Source organism: Brassica napus, chromosome C6, assembly GCF_020379485.1.
Source record: "Brassica napus cultivar Da-Ae chromosome C6, Da-Ae, whole genome shotgun sequence".
NCBI lineage: Eukaryota > Viridiplantae > Streptophyta > Magnoliopsida > Brassicales > Brassicaceae > Brassica > Brassica napus.
The window spans coordinates 18062122-18078618 of record NC_063449.1 but is presented as its reverse complement, the minus strand read 5'-3'; the positions used below and the strand labels follow the sequence as shown (position 1 = coordinate 18078618).

At 36.2% G+C, this 16497-nt stretch overlaps 3 protein-coding genes across 6 annotated transcripts; 2 read left to right on the top strand and 1 right to left on the bottom strand.

The window, feature by feature from the left end:
• Positions 1-361: 361 nt before the first annotated feature.
• On the top strand, positions 362-2854 carry LOC106348206 (26S proteasome regulatory subunit 7 homolog A-like). Of its 2 annotated transcripts, XR_007325022.1 has the most exons (10): positions 362-604; positions 796-969; positions 1030-1107; positions 1176-1237; positions 1359-1503; positions 1638-1856; positions 1952-2133; positions 2217-2392; positions 2465-2692; positions 2725-2854. XR_007325022.1 is itself a non-coding variant. In XM_013787889.3 (9 exons), the coding sequence occupies exons 1-9, from the start codon at positions 518-520 to the stop codon at positions 2620-2622; spliced, it is 1281 nt and encodes a 426-aa protein (XP_013643343.1). In that variant the 5' UTR covers positions 362-517; the 3' UTR covers positions 2623-2854. The 2 variants fall into 2 exon arrangements, 1 of the variants encoding a protein (XP_013643343.1); XM_013787889.3 differs by having other exon boundaries at positions 2465-2854.
• A 1156-nt stretch (positions 2855-4010) lies between these two features.
• Positions 4011-7201, top strand: LOC106350500 (26S proteasome regulatory subunit 7 homolog A-like). Its single transcript, XM_022706816.2, has 14 exons — positions 4011-4115; positions 4191-4295; positions 4377-4534; positions 4608-4832; positions 4905-4937; positions 5095-5176; positions 5280-5352; positions 5588-5638; positions 5682-5694; positions 5776-5907; positions 5996-6214; positions 6312-6493; positions 6574-6749; positions 6822-7201. Exons 3-14 carry the CDS (start codon positions 4448-4450, stop codon positions 6980-6982), a joined length of 1434 nt encoding a protein of 477 aa, XP_022562537.1. The 5' UTR covers positions 4011-4115; positions 4191-4295; positions 4377-4447; the 3' UTR covers positions 6983-7201.
• Positions 7202-7666: 465 nt separating this feature from the next.
• LOC106348207 (F-box protein At1g53790-like) lies at positions 7667-10009 on the bottom strand. 3 transcript variants are annotated; one of them, XM_013787890.3, is made up of 4 exons: positions 9874-10009; positions 8418-9691; positions 8242-8327; positions 7667-7993 (listed from the first exon to the last, which is right to left on the bottom strand). In XM_013787890.3, exons 2-3 carry the CDS (start codon positions 9584-9586, stop codon positions 8285-8287), a joined length of 1212 nt encoding a protein of 403 aa, XP_013643344.1. In that variant the 5' UTR covers positions 9587-9691; positions 9874-10009; the 3' UTR covers positions 7667-7993; positions 8242-8284. The 3 variants fall into 3 exon arrangements, with proteins under 3 accessions (XP_013643344.1, XP_013643345.1, XP_013643347.1); XM_013787891.3 differs by having other exon boundaries at positions 7667-7990; XM_013787893.3 differs by having other exon boundaries at positions 7667-7862.
• Positions 10010-16497: the final 6488 nt, after the last annotated feature.

Genomic DNA, 16497 nt, shown 5'->3' with positions numbered 1-16497 from the left:
ATTTATATGAGACTGTTTATCTAAGGGCAATTCTCTCAAATAGATTTTTTAAGTTTTTGTCATAAAAATTGATTTAAAAAATTAAAATGACGAAAATAGCATTTTTTATTTTGAAAATTTTAAAATCGTTTTTTATTTTTTTAAATTTAAAATCATATCTCTAAAATTTCAGTCCTCAATTCTAAACCCTAAACCTTAAACCATAAATTTTAAATATCATTCTTCAATTCTAAGAGCATCTCTAACCCCTCCATTTCATAGTTTATGCAAAATGGCGTGGGAAATGGAGATGCACTGAATGCTAAACTCTAGGGAATTTCTCTGAATGCTAAACTCTAGGGAATTTCTCTATGTTTAATTCTAAAAAACATTAATTTATCAATTTTTATATATTTTAAGTTAGTATATCTTCAGTAGACTCACTAGAAGAGAGAGCTTCTCCTCCGAATATTTTCCTCTCCGGCAAGACAACTTGTGAACTCAAATCGCATTTACCTGTGAGATCTCCGGATCGAAGATGTCGAGAGATATCGAAGATGAAATCAGAGACGAGAAGAACCCTCGCCCACTTGACGAAGATGATATCGCTCTCCTCAAGACTTATGTAAAGCCTCCTTCTCCCGACCCTTGATTCACAGTAGAGTATTTTTTATTTCTTAGATCATGGGAGATTACGGATCCAGAGTATCTTATAGTTTCCGGACCATTCCTAAGCCAATTTGATGTTTACTCCCGAGCTAAATTCCTTCTTTGACGAGCCTGATTTAGTCGTACTGATATTGATGAATGTGATAGGGGTTAGGGCCTTACTCTGCACCGATAAAGAAAGTAGAGAAAGAAATCAAGGACCTCGCCAAGAGGATCAACGATCTCTGCGGTATCAAGGAGTCTGATACTGGTTTAGCTCCTCCCAGTCAATGGGATCTCGTTTCTGATAAACAGATGATGCAAGAGGAGCAACCTCTCCAGGTTTTCTTTCTTTCCTTCTTTTACAACACTCACATTTTCTAACTTTTAATTACTGTCCAGGTTGCTAGATGCACAAAGATTATTAGTCCAAACACTGAAGACGCCAAGTACGTCATTAATGTCAAACAGATTGCTAAGGTACATTCATTTCCAAACCTCATTTTTTTCCAGTTTTGGTTTATAACTGGTTTTGTTCGTGACTGCAGTTTGTCGTTGGCCTTGGTGATAAAGTGTCTCCCACTGACATTGAAGAAGGCATGCGCGTTGGGTGTGTTCCCTGCTTATCAACTCACTTTTTCTCTGGTTTATTCCTTCCTTCCTTCTTGTATCCCCTGTTATGGTTCCTAACTTACAAGAAAAACATTCCGTGTTTGATTTTGTACTTGCAGAGTTGATAGGAATAAGTATCAGATACAGATTCCTCTGCCTCCCAAAATCGATCCTAGTGTCACCATGATGACTGTTGAAGAGAAACCTGATGTTACTTACAATGATGTTGGTGGCTGCAAGGAGCAGATTGAGAAGATGCGAGAGGTCCGTTACTGTACTTTGTTTTCATCCTGTTTTCATTATCTTATCTCCTCACCTATAGTTATAACCTTATTGGTGTGTTATAATTATTCAAGGAAGCCAATTGTTAAACGTTTTTATCTCTTTGTTGATTGTAGGTCGTTGAACTGCCAATGCTTCACCCGGAGAAGTTTGTGAAGCTTGGAATAGATCCTCCCAAGGGCGTTCTCTGCTACGGTCCTCCTGGTACCGGCAAAACCCTTCTCGCTAGAGCTGTTGCCAACAGAACCGATGCTTGCTTTATCAGGGTTATTGGCAGTGAGCTTGTTCAGAAGTATGTCGGCGAAGGAGCTAGGATGGTTCGTGAACTGTTTCAGGTAATATACTGTCAACTTTCCTTCTTGCTACCTGTGTTTTTGTCTAGCCAACGCTGCTATATTCTGAAATGTCATTTACCATTCTCGCTTTGCAGATGGCACGGTCCAAAAAAGCTTGCATTGTGTTCTTTGACGAAGTTGACGCCATTGGTGGTGCTAGATTTGATGACGGCGTAGGAGGTGACAACGAAGTCCAGCGTACTATGCTTGAGATTGTGAATCAGCTTGATGGGTTCGACGCACGTGGTAACATCAAGGTTCTTATGGCAACAAACAGGTCCACAGTCTCATCACCATCCTTGAGTAAACTACACAACACATTTATACCGTTAGACTCATTGGTTATTTCTGTTATTCCAGGCCTGACACGCTGGACCCTGCTCTTCTACGTCCTGGACGTCTTGACCGTAAGGTTGAGTTTGGTTTGCCTGATCTGGAGAGCAGAACACAGATCTTCAAGATTCACACAAGAACCATGAACTGCGAGAGAGACATCCGTTTTGAGCTCCTTGCTCGCCTCTGCCCAAACTCAACTGGTAACCCGTCTCCGATATACTATTTTCTTCTCTTGTGGTTTTGTGTAATCTTCTTCTTCTTCTTCTTGCCAGGAGCTGATATCAGGAGTGTGTGCACTGAAGCTGGAATGTATGCAATCAGAGCTAGGAGAAAGACGGTGACTGAGAAAGACTTTCTGGATGCAGTGAACAAAGTCATCAAAGGTTATCAGAAGTTCAGTGCAACCCCCAAGTATATGGTTTACAACTAGTAAGAGATATATGAAAGTAGTTTTACTTTCTTCACAAGTCTCCTTAGACTCAGAAACGCTCTCTGTCCTCTGTTTCTATATATCTGCAGCAGCACTTGGTTTTGTTTGTTCCTGTGACTATTGTTTTCTTCTGACACTTTTTATTTTTGCAAGTCAACTTCCTAATAAATTATGAACAAGGCCCAGATGGAACTTACATGTAAATGTAATCAATCGAGCATTAGCTTTAGTAGCTGGAAAGACCCGAAGGATAGTTAATAGCCCTAAGTCAAAGCTAAATATTTCATTTGGTTATTAAAAATTCAATGTGCCTACGTGGATACTGTAACCTTTGAGAGAGTAGCGCTATGTGGGTCCCTTACCTCTTACAACCGCGTCAAACAGTTTTTAGATATTTACAGAATAGCCTCTAACGTTCTATATTTACAAAACGGAACGAACATAAAATAAAATAAAAAGAAATCAAAAGCGCAATAAATTTTGAAATCCGAAGATTCTGAAAGAGACGAAGAACGATTCGCGGTAAAATGTTCACTCAACTCATCTTCATCATCGTCTTCTTAGCTTAATTTCTCAAAATCAGACTCAGATTTGCTCTTTTTTTTGTGATTTGAGGAGATATTCTCAGTTCGCAGATCTGGTTCGTGCTCGGAGCTCTCTCCTCCGGTATATTTACACCTCACTTCTTCTCCGCATCCATCTTGCGCTTGAAATTTCGACATAGGAAGTATCCGAACTTCCGTTTCGGGAGGGAGAGAGAGAGATCTCTCGGGACTATGTTTCCGTTTGAGCGAAACCATTATCTATCTGTGTGATGTCGAACATTGAACTCTGTGATCTTTCATGAATTATTCATGTATTGTTGAAGTTTCTAAATAAGATTAGGTACACGTCTCCGATCTTCTTCTATCGATTAGGAACGAAATGATCCTCTGTATGATGTTCTAACGTTGAACTGTATGATTACTCTCCATATTTTATATGTGTGCTATTGATTCTTTTGCATGATGATTGATGAATTGCTACTTCAGATGTAGAATTTTCCATCGTTTTTTGGATGTAATCGTGTCTTTGCTTGTAATTTCCATTTGCGGATCCGAGTTAACGCTCACTCTATTGCGTGCGTACAAGTAAATTTTAGTCATCTTGTACCTTCTGCATGACTTGCCTGAGTCAGATTTTTTTTTAATCCAGGTGGTGTTCATTGGCTATTAGTGATCACTGGACATTTTTCATTTCCATGGCGAACTCCTCGTTTAGAGCTCTATTACTTTTGATTGTTTGCTTGTTTTGTACAAATAGCTACAGAAAGTTCCCTAACTAGATTAAGAATTGCTACAGAAAGTTCTCTTATACACAACTGATGTGATGTGATGTGATGTTCAGTGCATAAAGATGTCAGTCATTATTGGGACCACTGTTGGTGACTTGTTGATTGATCTGTTCATCGAGAAATGCCCAAAGACCTGCCTGAATTTTCTGAAGCTATGCAAGTAAGGGTGTTAGTAAAGTGCTTTTTTTAACAATTTTTAGTATTGTAAAGTGTTTGAACTTTATGTTTTCCTCAGGATCAAATATTACCATAATTATCTCTTCCACACGGTCAATAAAGATTCTATAGCAGTGACCGGCGATCCAACTGGCACAGGAACCGGTGGTGACTCTATTTTCAAGTACTAAGTCTTCTTTTTTCTTGTTTTCTTTCTTCATTCTCAATCTTTTTATCTACTTATTTCTCTTGCTATGTGTTTTAGATTACTTGATGATGCTGAGGGTGAGCAGTTTTTCGATAATGAGATTCATCCAGACTTGAATCACTTTGGGAATGGCCAGTATGGGAGCAAATCAGAATGCATCTCAGTTCTATATCACTCTGTGTGATAATTTGCATTCCTTTGATGGGAAGCACACTGTAAGCACTCATATATTTTTTGTATTCTGTTTTGTATATAATACTGTCTTCATACCATTTTCTATTTTTTCAGGTGTTTGGCGTGGTGGTTGATGAGGGTCGAGACACTATGTCTCAGTTAAAAGAATCTTCCGTTAATAAAGAACACAGGCCTTATAAACCTATTATGATCATTGGCATGGAAATCATTGATGATCCGTTTGATGATCCTCCCAAGCTGGCTCAGTTGATACCTGTTTCAACTGATGAGGAAGGTGATTCTGTTTCAACTGGTGGTTCAACCGATGAGGAACATGAGGTTATCACTGTCGATTTGTGTTATTTGCATCAAAATTTCAGTGGCTTGTTCTGACCTTCTTTCTCTTTGCAGTTACGAGTTTGCCTTTGGAATCAGAAACTTAAGGTACATCATCGATAGTTTCAGTTTTGTTGTGTAACCCAGCTAACAGCCCATATGAGTAGTTCACGTAGAAAAATTCTTAATCATTCGTACATGTATCTGTTCTCCCTCCATATGTTTTGTTGCTGACCGATCTTTCATAACTCTCATTCCTTTGCAGGGGTCAGGGCCTTACTCTGCAGCTATAAAGAAAGTAGAGAAAGAAGTTGAGGATCTCGCCAAGAAGATCAACTATCTCTGTGGTATGTTTGCACTCTTTGTTGCTGAAGCGTTTGGCTTACTTTGATCAATGACTTGTGCTTACAACAGACACTACTAAAGTGAAGCTTTTCACTTTCATTTCAGATACCGATACTGGGTTAGCTCCTTCCAGTCAATGGGATCTCGCATCTGATAAGCGGATGATTAAAGAGGAAATGTAGGGTTTTTTTCTATCTTCTTTTCTTCTCTAACGGGTAACTTCTAAGGGGTTATGGTAAACGTTCTTACTGTCCAGGTTGCTAGATGCACAAGTGTGATTAGTCCAAACACTCCAGACGCCCAGTATGTCATTAGTTTCAAACAGAGAGCTAAGGTACATTGTCTCTGCATAACCAGTTATGTGTAGCCTTCTTCCGATTTTTGGTTATAACTGGTTTTGCTCTTGACTGCAGTTTGCCGTTGGCCTTGGCGATAAAGTTTCTCCCTCGGAAATGCAGCTTGTCGTTGGCCTTGGCGATAATGTTTTTACCACTGACATTAAACAAGGCATGCGCGTTGGGTATGCTTCCTGTTTTCTCTGGTTAATTATCAGTTCCCTCTCTCTCTTCTCATATACCACTCTCCACTTCGACTTATGAAGAAGTATCAGATACAGATTCCTCTACCTCCAAAAATCGATCATCGTGTGACCATGATGACTGTCGAAGAGAAACCTGATGTAACATGCAATGATGTTGGTGGCTGCAAGGAGCAGATTGAGAAGATAAGAGCGGTCTGTTACTGAACTTTGTCTTCTCTCACTACCTAAAGTTATAAACGTTTTCAATGATTAGAAAAGTTGTTGTCTTTGTTGATTGTAGGTCGTTGAACTTCCAATGCTTCACCCGGAGAAGTTTGTGAAGCTTGGAATAGATCCTCCCAAGGGCGTTCTCTGCTACGGTCCTCCTGGTACCGGCAAAACCCTTCTCGCTAGAGCTGTTGCCAACAGAACCGATGCTTGCTTTATCAGGGTTATTGGCAGTGAGCTTGTTCAGAAGTATGTCGGCGAAGGAGCTAGGATGGTTCGTGAACTGTTTCAGGTAATATACTGTCAACTTTCCTTCTTGCTATCTGTGTTTTGTCTAGGCAACAACGCTACTATATTCTGAAATGTCATTTACAATACTCGCTTTGCAGATGGCACGGTCCAAAAAGGCTTGCATTGTGTTCTTTGACGAAGTTGACGCCATTGGCGGTGCTAGATTTGATGACGGCGTAGGAGGTGACAACGAAGTCCAGCGTACTATGCTTGAGATTGTGAATCAGCTTGATGGGTTTGACGCACGTGGTAACATCAAGGTTCTTATGGCAACAAACAGGTCAGTCTCATTACCATCCTTAAGTAAACTACACAACACAGTTATACCGTTAGACTCATTGGTTATTTCTGTTATTCCAGGCCTGACACGCTGGACCCTGCTCTTCTACGTCCTGGACGTCTTGACCGTAAGGTTGAGTTTGGGTTGCCTGATCTGGAGAGCAGAACACAGATCTTCAAGATTCACACAAGAACCATGAACTGCGAGAGAGACATCCGTTTTGAGCTCCTTGCTCGCCTCTGCCCAAACTCAACTGGTAACCCATCTCCGATATACTATTTTCTTCTCTTGTGGTTTTGTGTAATCTTCTTCTTCTTCTTCTTGCCAGGAGCTGATATCAGGAGTGTGTGCACTGAAGCTGGAATGTATGCAATCAGAGCTAGGAGAAAGACGGTGACTGAGAAAGACTTTCTGGATGCAGTGAACAAAGTCATCAAAGGTTATCAGAAGTTCAGTGCAACCCCCAAGTATATGCCCCATTACGTTTAGAGAGAGAGAGAGAAAGCGACTTTACTAATGTCCTAAAACAAATAAAACTTAGAAAACACTCGTCACCCTTTGTGTCTCTCTTACACTCGATCTCTCTTTTGCAGTACCTTTTTCAGTTCCAGTAACTCCGTTGTGTTCTACAATAATGTCCGATACTTTTTGATTCCTTAAATTCTCATTTTAGTCTTATTATGGACTATATATGAACCTTTACCTTTTTTTATGGAAACCTCATAACTGAGTGTGGCAACATGCATCAGACTCCGGCATTTTCTTACTTGGTATCTTGGCTTCCTCTAAGCTGAAGTTTGCTGATTTGTAACCCTTTACTAAAAGGATCATAAACAAGCTTCACTGGCGGACTATTAAGTTCTTGTCCTATATGCTGGAAAAATTAGGCTAATCTCATTAGTTGTCTACATACTGGTGAATTTCTGGAGCCAAGTAACTGTCGTGCCAAAAACGTTTTAGGCAAAAGTTGATTCCCTGTGATCTGATCATCAGGCTTGGAAATATTATATACATATCATATTATCATATGATCTTACAAATTTATTTTGACTTGTTTGAAAAAGTATATGTACATAATTTGACTTTTGACGGGGTTCTTAATTATTTAACTTGAATTAATTAGAATCGAATCTTGATTTTTTTCTTAATTACGTTATATATTAGTATACAAAATGATATGAACTTACTAGTTCAAATAGCCAAACAGAAAGTATTATTTACAACAAAATAGATATATGTATATTATTAGAAAATGAGAATACATATAACTGGAATATGTCTAAACATGCATAAGCAATCTTGGCGGGTCTAAATAGGCTTGGTGCACTGTATTTCACTCCCAAGGCATTGGCTCTTCAAACATGCTCTTCTGTTACGCAGTGACAAATTTTGTGTGAAAGAAGAAACGAAATTTTGAAGATAAAGATATATAATAATGCGTAGTGATGCATAAGCTGGCACAATCCTCTCTTTATTTGAAATGATGGGCTCCGCTAACTACTGCATAGTGAATATCGCATGGTTATGAATACAAAAGTTAAACATACTCACTAAAACACAGCATATAATAAGATATATAGTGCATTGCTATTTGTCCTTCTATGAAACGACTAGCTTACTAAAGATCCATACATATTAGTAAGTAGTCTTCTAAGCGTTTGAGTTGACCATGGGAGCCTTCTCAATTTATTCAGATTTTCTCTAACCTACCACTATCTATGTTTCAGGGGGAGCAACAGAAAAGTTACCTTGCTTGCTCCAATTCCATATTCGACTTGAAATAGCCTCCGTTTAAGAGTAAATGTTTGTGTTCACTCCTTTGTCATACTCAGTCCTTCAAACAAACAAAAATGGAATACAGACACTAATCAAATGAAATACTGAAAAAGACAATGCTTTAAAACAAAAGTTGATCAAGACTTACATATGTTTCAAATTCTCAGCATAGTCTAGAGAAGTGTAAACTCTCGCACGTACAAACCCTTCCAGACCTTGGATTAGAACTCTTATGAAAGTGTTGCCCTTGGGATTGTAGTAATAAATGCAAAATGGATGAAGCAGATGCATCGTGGCCAACACAACTTCACCTCCAGATGTCACTCCAACAATGTCCAAGTCAGAACGACCAACTATGTTGTTCCACAAAGGAGGTATAGTGTAGACACATTTGGACCATTTACATTTTCCAGCATCCTCAAGAACCCAAGACACAAGACATCTTGGATTCGATAATGTAAACTGGAGGGCACCTAATTTACCCTTGTAGTTGATCAAAGTACAAGCACAAGTCATAAACATGCATAGATCTATGTTGATAAAGCTAAACTTCTCGGACCTGACATCAAAGCAGACTATCGTGGAAACCCTTGTCCCCCAATCAAACCCAGCTGAATAATACAAAATACCATCAATGCATATTCCATTAGATTTAGGATAATGGGGTTTGCATAGGGTTGTTCTCCATAAATGTTTTTTATTATTCCCCAATGTCAGAATTTGATGGTCATCAGACGTATTTGGGACATCCTCAAACTTGACGCACAATACTTTGAACTGTTTGTTGATGGGATCATATCCTAAAAAAGGTATCATCTGGATATTAATGTTCTTGGATTTCACCTCTGGTAAGAATATTGACTCTCCTGTGACGGGGTTACTAACAACTATAGTATCTACTTTTCCCTTATCTTGACGACAGATGAATCCCCCAAGAGGAGAACCAACTCTAACTGAATAATCTTTGGGATAATGCTTGCGGTGAACATTATAACGAGCAGGTACAAGAGATGAATCATCACCCGGATTCCGAGGCTGAGGTGCAGAGAAGAAGAATATACTCTCCTTATTTTCAAAGGTGAACAAGAGTAGGGGTGGACGACACGGATACTTGGTCAGGAACAACTCGGTAAAACAAGGAAGGCTAAGTATGTATCCCCACAATCTCGATACGCAACAAAACCTTTTTATACTCTTTGCTGGAACTCTCGACAAAATCTCCATGACGAGATCGAATGGCAAATCTATTCCTAAGTTCGGACATTGTGTTCCTTGAGCTTCCAAGTAAAGCTGCCTTAGATTTTTCATGGGGCCCATACAATCACTTAAAAAGTTTACAAGTACGAGCAAAATCTTTGTAAGCCGTAACTGAACGAAGCAGCACCCAAAAATCTCAAAGACCAGCCAGATTCAAACTACAACCTAACAGTAATAAAAAAAAGTACAGAGATCAAAACTACAGTTACTACAGCGAATCAATTACACAAAAAATTAAGACCTAAATTTTGATGTATTATGCATCAGTTATTTTCTTTTTTCATAAATAAAACTTTGTATTGTATAATCAACCGTAAACTGTGATAGAATTGATGAGAGACACGAACCTGAACAAAGTCGATCCAGAGAGAGATGCAGGGAGAGCTGGTTCTGAATATGATTTAGGTCTTATTTTTGTTTTATTTTATTTTAGGCTCCATGCGGCGTCCTTATTCCGACAAGCTCGGGCCAGTTATAAAGTTGGGCCTAATACACATGATTTCTTTGCTATCATTAAATTAGGCCTGAACAAACTTCGAGTTCTTTCTAATTTTTTTTGTGGTTATGATTAGAGTTCGATTGTTCGTAGTTTCTGTTTTAGGTTTTTGCTTTTGTAAAAACCCTATTTTATCCAATCAAGTTTTAGCTTTTAGTTTTTGTTTTTGTAAAAACCATTTCACTTGCCAATCAAGTTTTTTAACAAATAGATTCCCTAAAATTTAGAAAAACTAGTTTTTCAAAATTTCAACCAATTTGTGAAGATAAGCCAAAAACTAACTTTTGTGGGTTTTTAATATAAAAATAAATTTTGTTTATTTTGTATAAAATACTATATTTTAATTAAATAATAATTAAGTAAATAATATTTTCATAAAGATAAAATTTCCATACAATTTTTTTTTTATCATTTAACATTAATGTAAAATAATATATGTGTTTCATATATGTAAATAAATGTAGATAATTTTAGTATTAGTTGTAACCAATTACTTATTAATATCTATAAATAAATTATTGAATAATTTTATTATACATACTAAACAACAACTAAAAATTATAAAATTTAAAATATTTTATTAATACAATATTATTATATTAATTTGAAAAAATAGCCATTCAAGTTCTAAAAAACGAAAAATATTTTATGTAATAAAATTTATAAATAGTTTCAAAATTAAAAATATTTTATTTTTATTATTTATAGATATTTTATTAATTATATTTAAGTATAACACTTAAAAATAAAATAATTGAAAACATGGTAATATTTTTATTTTAAATAACAACCACTATATTTTGATAAATTTTAATGATAATTTTTTTAAAAAATATTATTTTAAAACAATGTATTGCTTATTTTGTAAAAAAAAAAACTAAGGTGATGATTGTTTCACTAGTTTTTTGTTTTAGTTTTTGGTTTTTAGATTTTAGCTTTTGGTTTTTAGATTTTAGTTTTTGGTTTTCAGTTTTATAGAAAACTCGACTGTATTTTGAAATATTTGAATATTCATATTTTTGTAGAAGTTTACTTTTTTATACAGGAATAGGAGAATCATCTGATTCAAAATTTAGAACCCAGAAATTTGAAAATAAGAACTTGGCGTTTTACTTTAATTAAGCCAAACGTTTTTGCCCTTGGATTAATTATCCTCAATAATAATTATATTTATATTAAATTTATATATAATTAATTACAAACTTATGATGTTAACATGGTTACATATCTTCTACAAAAAAACATGGTTACATATTTACATAGTATTTTTATTATCTTATTATTTTAGTAGATGTCATATTCTGAACCAATTCAATATAAAATTAATATATTTATTTAAATACTGAGTTTATTGATTTAGTGATATTAATATATATGATCTTAGTTTCTTCTCTCCAGGATCCTCCACATCACTAAGTCATCTCTTCCCTTTCAGTTAGTTGATACGGGGTTCGCTATTGTTATGTTTATGGGCTGACCTGTGACACTTGCATCTTCTTCCCGAATCACAAATTTAGGGTTCATCCGCTTTAAGACTATTCAATTCTCTAACAATGGCAATTATGAAATTGCGTTTTCGTATACGCTTTGTTAATAATCTCAAAGTCCATTTATTTTCAAATCGTTTTGTCTTCTATCTTTTACCTCTGAACCGTTACAAGTCGCTAGATTGGCATCAATAACACAAACTTAACTCTTCCTCACCACTACGACCACGATCAAAAGTTCAATGAATCTTATTCAATTTCCAGTCGGTGATTCTCACCTATAAAAATGTAGGTATTTATCCCTTGAACATCATCTTTACATCTCCTATCATCGAGAGAAATATAATTTTCATTGTAATGGCTGCATCATCTGTCTTCCTCTCTGATTTGAAAGCAAATGTTATTCTTCCACGACTGTTGTGTTTATTAAACTCTAGATTTTGTTTGTTTTTTTGTTTTTCTCTTTCCTCTCCATAAGATTTGTTGATAAACACTACGGATTGGTTATGATTTCTTTTGTCTTATCTACTGTTGGTTCAATACAAACCACATGGAGGTGATCTTAGCTGCCGCCGTTCAGTATGAAGCAGACTTTGTCGGAAAGCTATGGGGAAGATTCTCTGTCAGGAGATGGAGTTGAGATGAGGATGAGAGTTCAGGCAACACTGAAACTGGAAAAAGCTATTCCCTTTAGTCACGAGATGGAAATTATTCAACTCAAGTTGCGTGATCAAGCTAGATACGACATATTGTTACAGTCACACAGCGGATTATTAAATACCCGTCGAGGGAACTTTTAATCCTTTCATTGTTGGGTAACTAAAGTTTCCATATTTATCTTCTTATTATATGATTTTGATTGCCTATAAGGTGCTTGAGTTATTGTCTACTTTTCTCATGTCTCAATCAAATAGTTGTTTCTCTGGTTTTGTTTTCTTCTGCTCAGTTTGGTGTTCATATTTTAAACAGATTATACTACACGAAATTGCGGCTGTGATCTCCCCCAAAAGCCTTTCACGTATAAATCGACACAGGAGGTGATATTTTGTGGGTTAGTTGTGCTTCTTGCAATGGCTGCCCTCAAACACAAAAGGTGATATTTTGTGATTTTCATGTTTTTTTCATTTTTAAATTCTCTTATTTGAGATTAATGTGTTGCTTTGTTTACAGGTTCAGTTGACTTACTTTGATCCAGGGAGCTCACTAACAACGACACCAATCTCATTTACCGACCAAAGATGCACACTACAAGAAAACAACGACATACTGAGGGAAAAAATCGTCGGTATGTCGTCGGAATAACGTTATTCCGACGACATACCGACGAAACAAGTCCTCGGAAATAATTCCTCGGAAATTCATTTTTCCTCGGAAATCCCTCGGAATTTTCCGACGGAATTCCGAGGAAACAAATTTCCGAGGAAACTCCGAGGACCACCAGTTCGTCGGAAAGCTCCTCGGAATATACCGAGGGAGAACTTCCTCGGAATTTACCTCGGAAGTTCCGACGAAATGTTCCTCGGAATTTTCATCGGGAATTTCCGAGGAAATGAACCCTCGGAAAATTCCGAGGAACAAGTCCCTCGGTATATTCCGAGGAATGAGTCCCTCGGTATATTCCGAGGGTTCATTTCCCTCGAATTTGAACCCTCTGAATATACCGAGGAACAACTCCCTCGGTATATTCCGAGGAATGAGTCCCTCGGTATTTTCCGAGGAACATGTCCCTCGGTATATTCCGAGGGTTCATTTCCTCGTAATTTAAAAAAAAATATTTTTTTAAAAAAAAATAAATTTTTGAAATTTAAATTCGAAAATATAAAATTAAAATTAAAATTGAAATCATATTAGTTAATATTCAAAGTTGTACAAATAAAAATAAAACATTCCGAGTTTTTGAAAAAAAAAAAACTACGGGTCTGGCACGTCCGAGAACACTTCGTTCGGGTACATCCTCTGCATCATCTCCATCATTTGCTGGTTCAACCTCCTCTGTGCCTCATAGCCCGCCTGTTGAGCCGCCATCTGGGTCTCCAACAAAGATATGCGATCATCTTTGTCCTTCAACTGAGCCGTAAGTACTTCTGGATCAACAAAGGGCGGTGGTGCGGAAGAAGGAGGAACCGACCGGGTGCGACGACCCAAACCGACCAAACGTCCCTTCTTCTTTGGAACCGACTGAAATAGAAAATAGCCAAATTTTAAATCAAGAAATAAATGAATCGAACTTTAAAAAAAAGAACTTACGGATTCAACGATTTCGTTGATTCGAAACCGGGACAAGTTGGTCGAAACCGTCGAAGCGTCATCCTCGGTTTGAAGCTGAGACACTTCGTCTTGTACCTGAGTTTGGACCAAGGTGACCACTTCCCTCACAAGACCGTCATCAATCTGGCCGGTCTTCTTGTTGGTATACGCCCTCTTCATTAGGGAGAGATCATCAACCGGCTCGCCATCATTTTCTTCCGCCTTGAAAAAAACATAAATTAAAGAAACATTAGAAATTAGAAGAAATGCACAAAAATAAAATTTCAAAACTTAAATAATTGAAAAAAAACGACTGAACTTACCATGCGATCTCCCAGAGAGGCAATAGATTGAGCACCCAAGTTATGCTTGAAGACGCCCTTCCCTTTACGGTCGCTCCTGCGGTTGGTGGAGTTGGTGGAAGAAGTTTCTTTCGTCTCTTCCTTATCCCAATGCGCACACAACTCCGTCCAGACCGTGTTGTTTATCGACTTTGGGACCTTTTAATAAAAAAAAAATAGTTTAATAAATTAAAAAATATTTTAATAAATTAAACAATTGTTTAATAAATTAAAAACAAACCTTGTTGATTTCCCACTTCTTCTTCCACTCGTGGATCTGCTTCACATTGTTGTCCATAACTTTATGGACGAAGTGGTGATAGATAAAGAGCGTCTCATCGGAATTCCAGTTGAATTCTTGCTGAAAAAAAACACAATTAGTAGAAAATTTATATTAAAGATTAAAAATATAAGTAAAAAATTTGAATACTTACCGCAAACTGACGAAACCACAGATGCTGCTTGTCGGTAGGGAAGTCAGTGAAAGTCGGATGTCCCTTGTCGAGGACCGAGTACATCATACAGTTGATCCATGCGCTGATCTCGTTCCCGGATCGGTTGAACCTAATAAAAAGAACAAACGGTTAATAATGAATCAAATTTTAATGAAAAAAAAATATGTTTAATTACCATGTTTGACCCCGTCCATGTGGATACGGAGTGAGATAGGGAAGATGGTCACGACCGGGCTGTCGAACCAACTCCGCAACACTCATCACTCCCGTAGGACCCGGAGGAGCAGGAGCGGGTGCAGCAGCGGGAGCGAGAGGAGCAGGAGCGGGTGCAGCAGAGGGAGATGTACGGTAGGAGCTGTGGGGCGAAGGGGAATCCTGAAAATGGCTGGAATCCCGAGACTGGCTCCCCGTACCACCACGACCACGACGCTGTCGAGGCCGGGTCTGATCATCTCGAGACCTGTAAATTAAAAAAAATTATTTTATAAATATAGAAATATATAAATTAATTTTTTTTTAAAAAAAAATATCAAATAATAGTTTTTAATCACAAAAAAAGTTTTATAGATATTAAAAATGTTTAATAAATATATAAAAATAGTTCTAATAAACAAAAAATAGTTTTAATAAATAAAAATTAGTTTAATAATTACAAAAAATAGTTTTAATAATATTAAAAATGTTTAATAAATATAGAAATTTATATAATATATATATATATATATATATATTTTATATATATATTTTTGTTTTTTAAAAAAATCCCAAATAATAGTTTTTAATCACAAAAAAAGTTTTGTAGATATTAAAAATGTTTAATAAATATATAATAGTAGTTCTAATAAACAAAAAATAGTTTTAATAAATAAAAAATAGTTTAGTAATTACAAAAAATAGTTTTAATAATATTAAAAATGTTTAATAAATATAGAAATTTATATAATATATATATATATATATTTTTAAATCCCAAATAATAGTTTTTAATCACAAAAAAAGTTTTATAGATATTAAAAATGTTTTGTAAAATCCAAAAAATCAAATTTATATACAAAAAACGTTTTGTAAAATCCAAAAAATCGAATTTATATACAAAAATCATTTTGTAAAATACAAAAATCGAATTTATACACAAAAATCGAATTTATATACAAAAATCGATTTTATAAATACAAAAAAATAAAAAATTTATAAAAAAATTCTAAATCAATTCAACAAAACAAATTATTCAACCAAATCACAATTCTAAACCTATTATACAACAAAATCACAATCCTAACCAATCAGCCGAACAAAAATCTATCAAATCTACACAAAAACCTAACAAATAGAACCTAAGAGAGTGGGATAGGGTTCTTACATGATTTGTGTAAGAGAAGGGGGAGATCGCCGGAGATATCGTCGGAGAGAAGGAGGAGATCGCCGGAGAGGAGGGAGAGGAGCCGCGCAGAGGAAGAAGAGAGAAATGGGGAAGAAGAAGCGACTCGTGGTTATAAAACCTAGGGTCCGACGGATAGTTTCCGTCGGAATTTCCTCAGAATTCTGATTTCAATTTTCGCGAAATATTTGCCCGGTTAAATGAAAATATTCCGAGGAAATTCCGACGGATACTTAAATATCCATCGGAATTCCGTCGGAATATTCCGAGGAAATACCGAGGAACTAGTGTTTGGGGTTTCAAAACATCGATTTTTTTTGCCGTATTTCATTTCTTATACAATTGTAATGCATACCATTGAGGATTCTTTGTATAGATGATCATAAACCATGAAATAACAAAATTTCAAAACGAATTGTAAGTATTCCCTTTACCGTTCATTAAAGTGTATAAGTGTTTCTCTTATGTTGTGGGAATTTCGTTCATACAATCGGAAAAGTGTTTATTATAGGGTAAGGAACAAATTTTTGACTTCATAATCAGTCTAAGACACTTAATAAGGGTTAT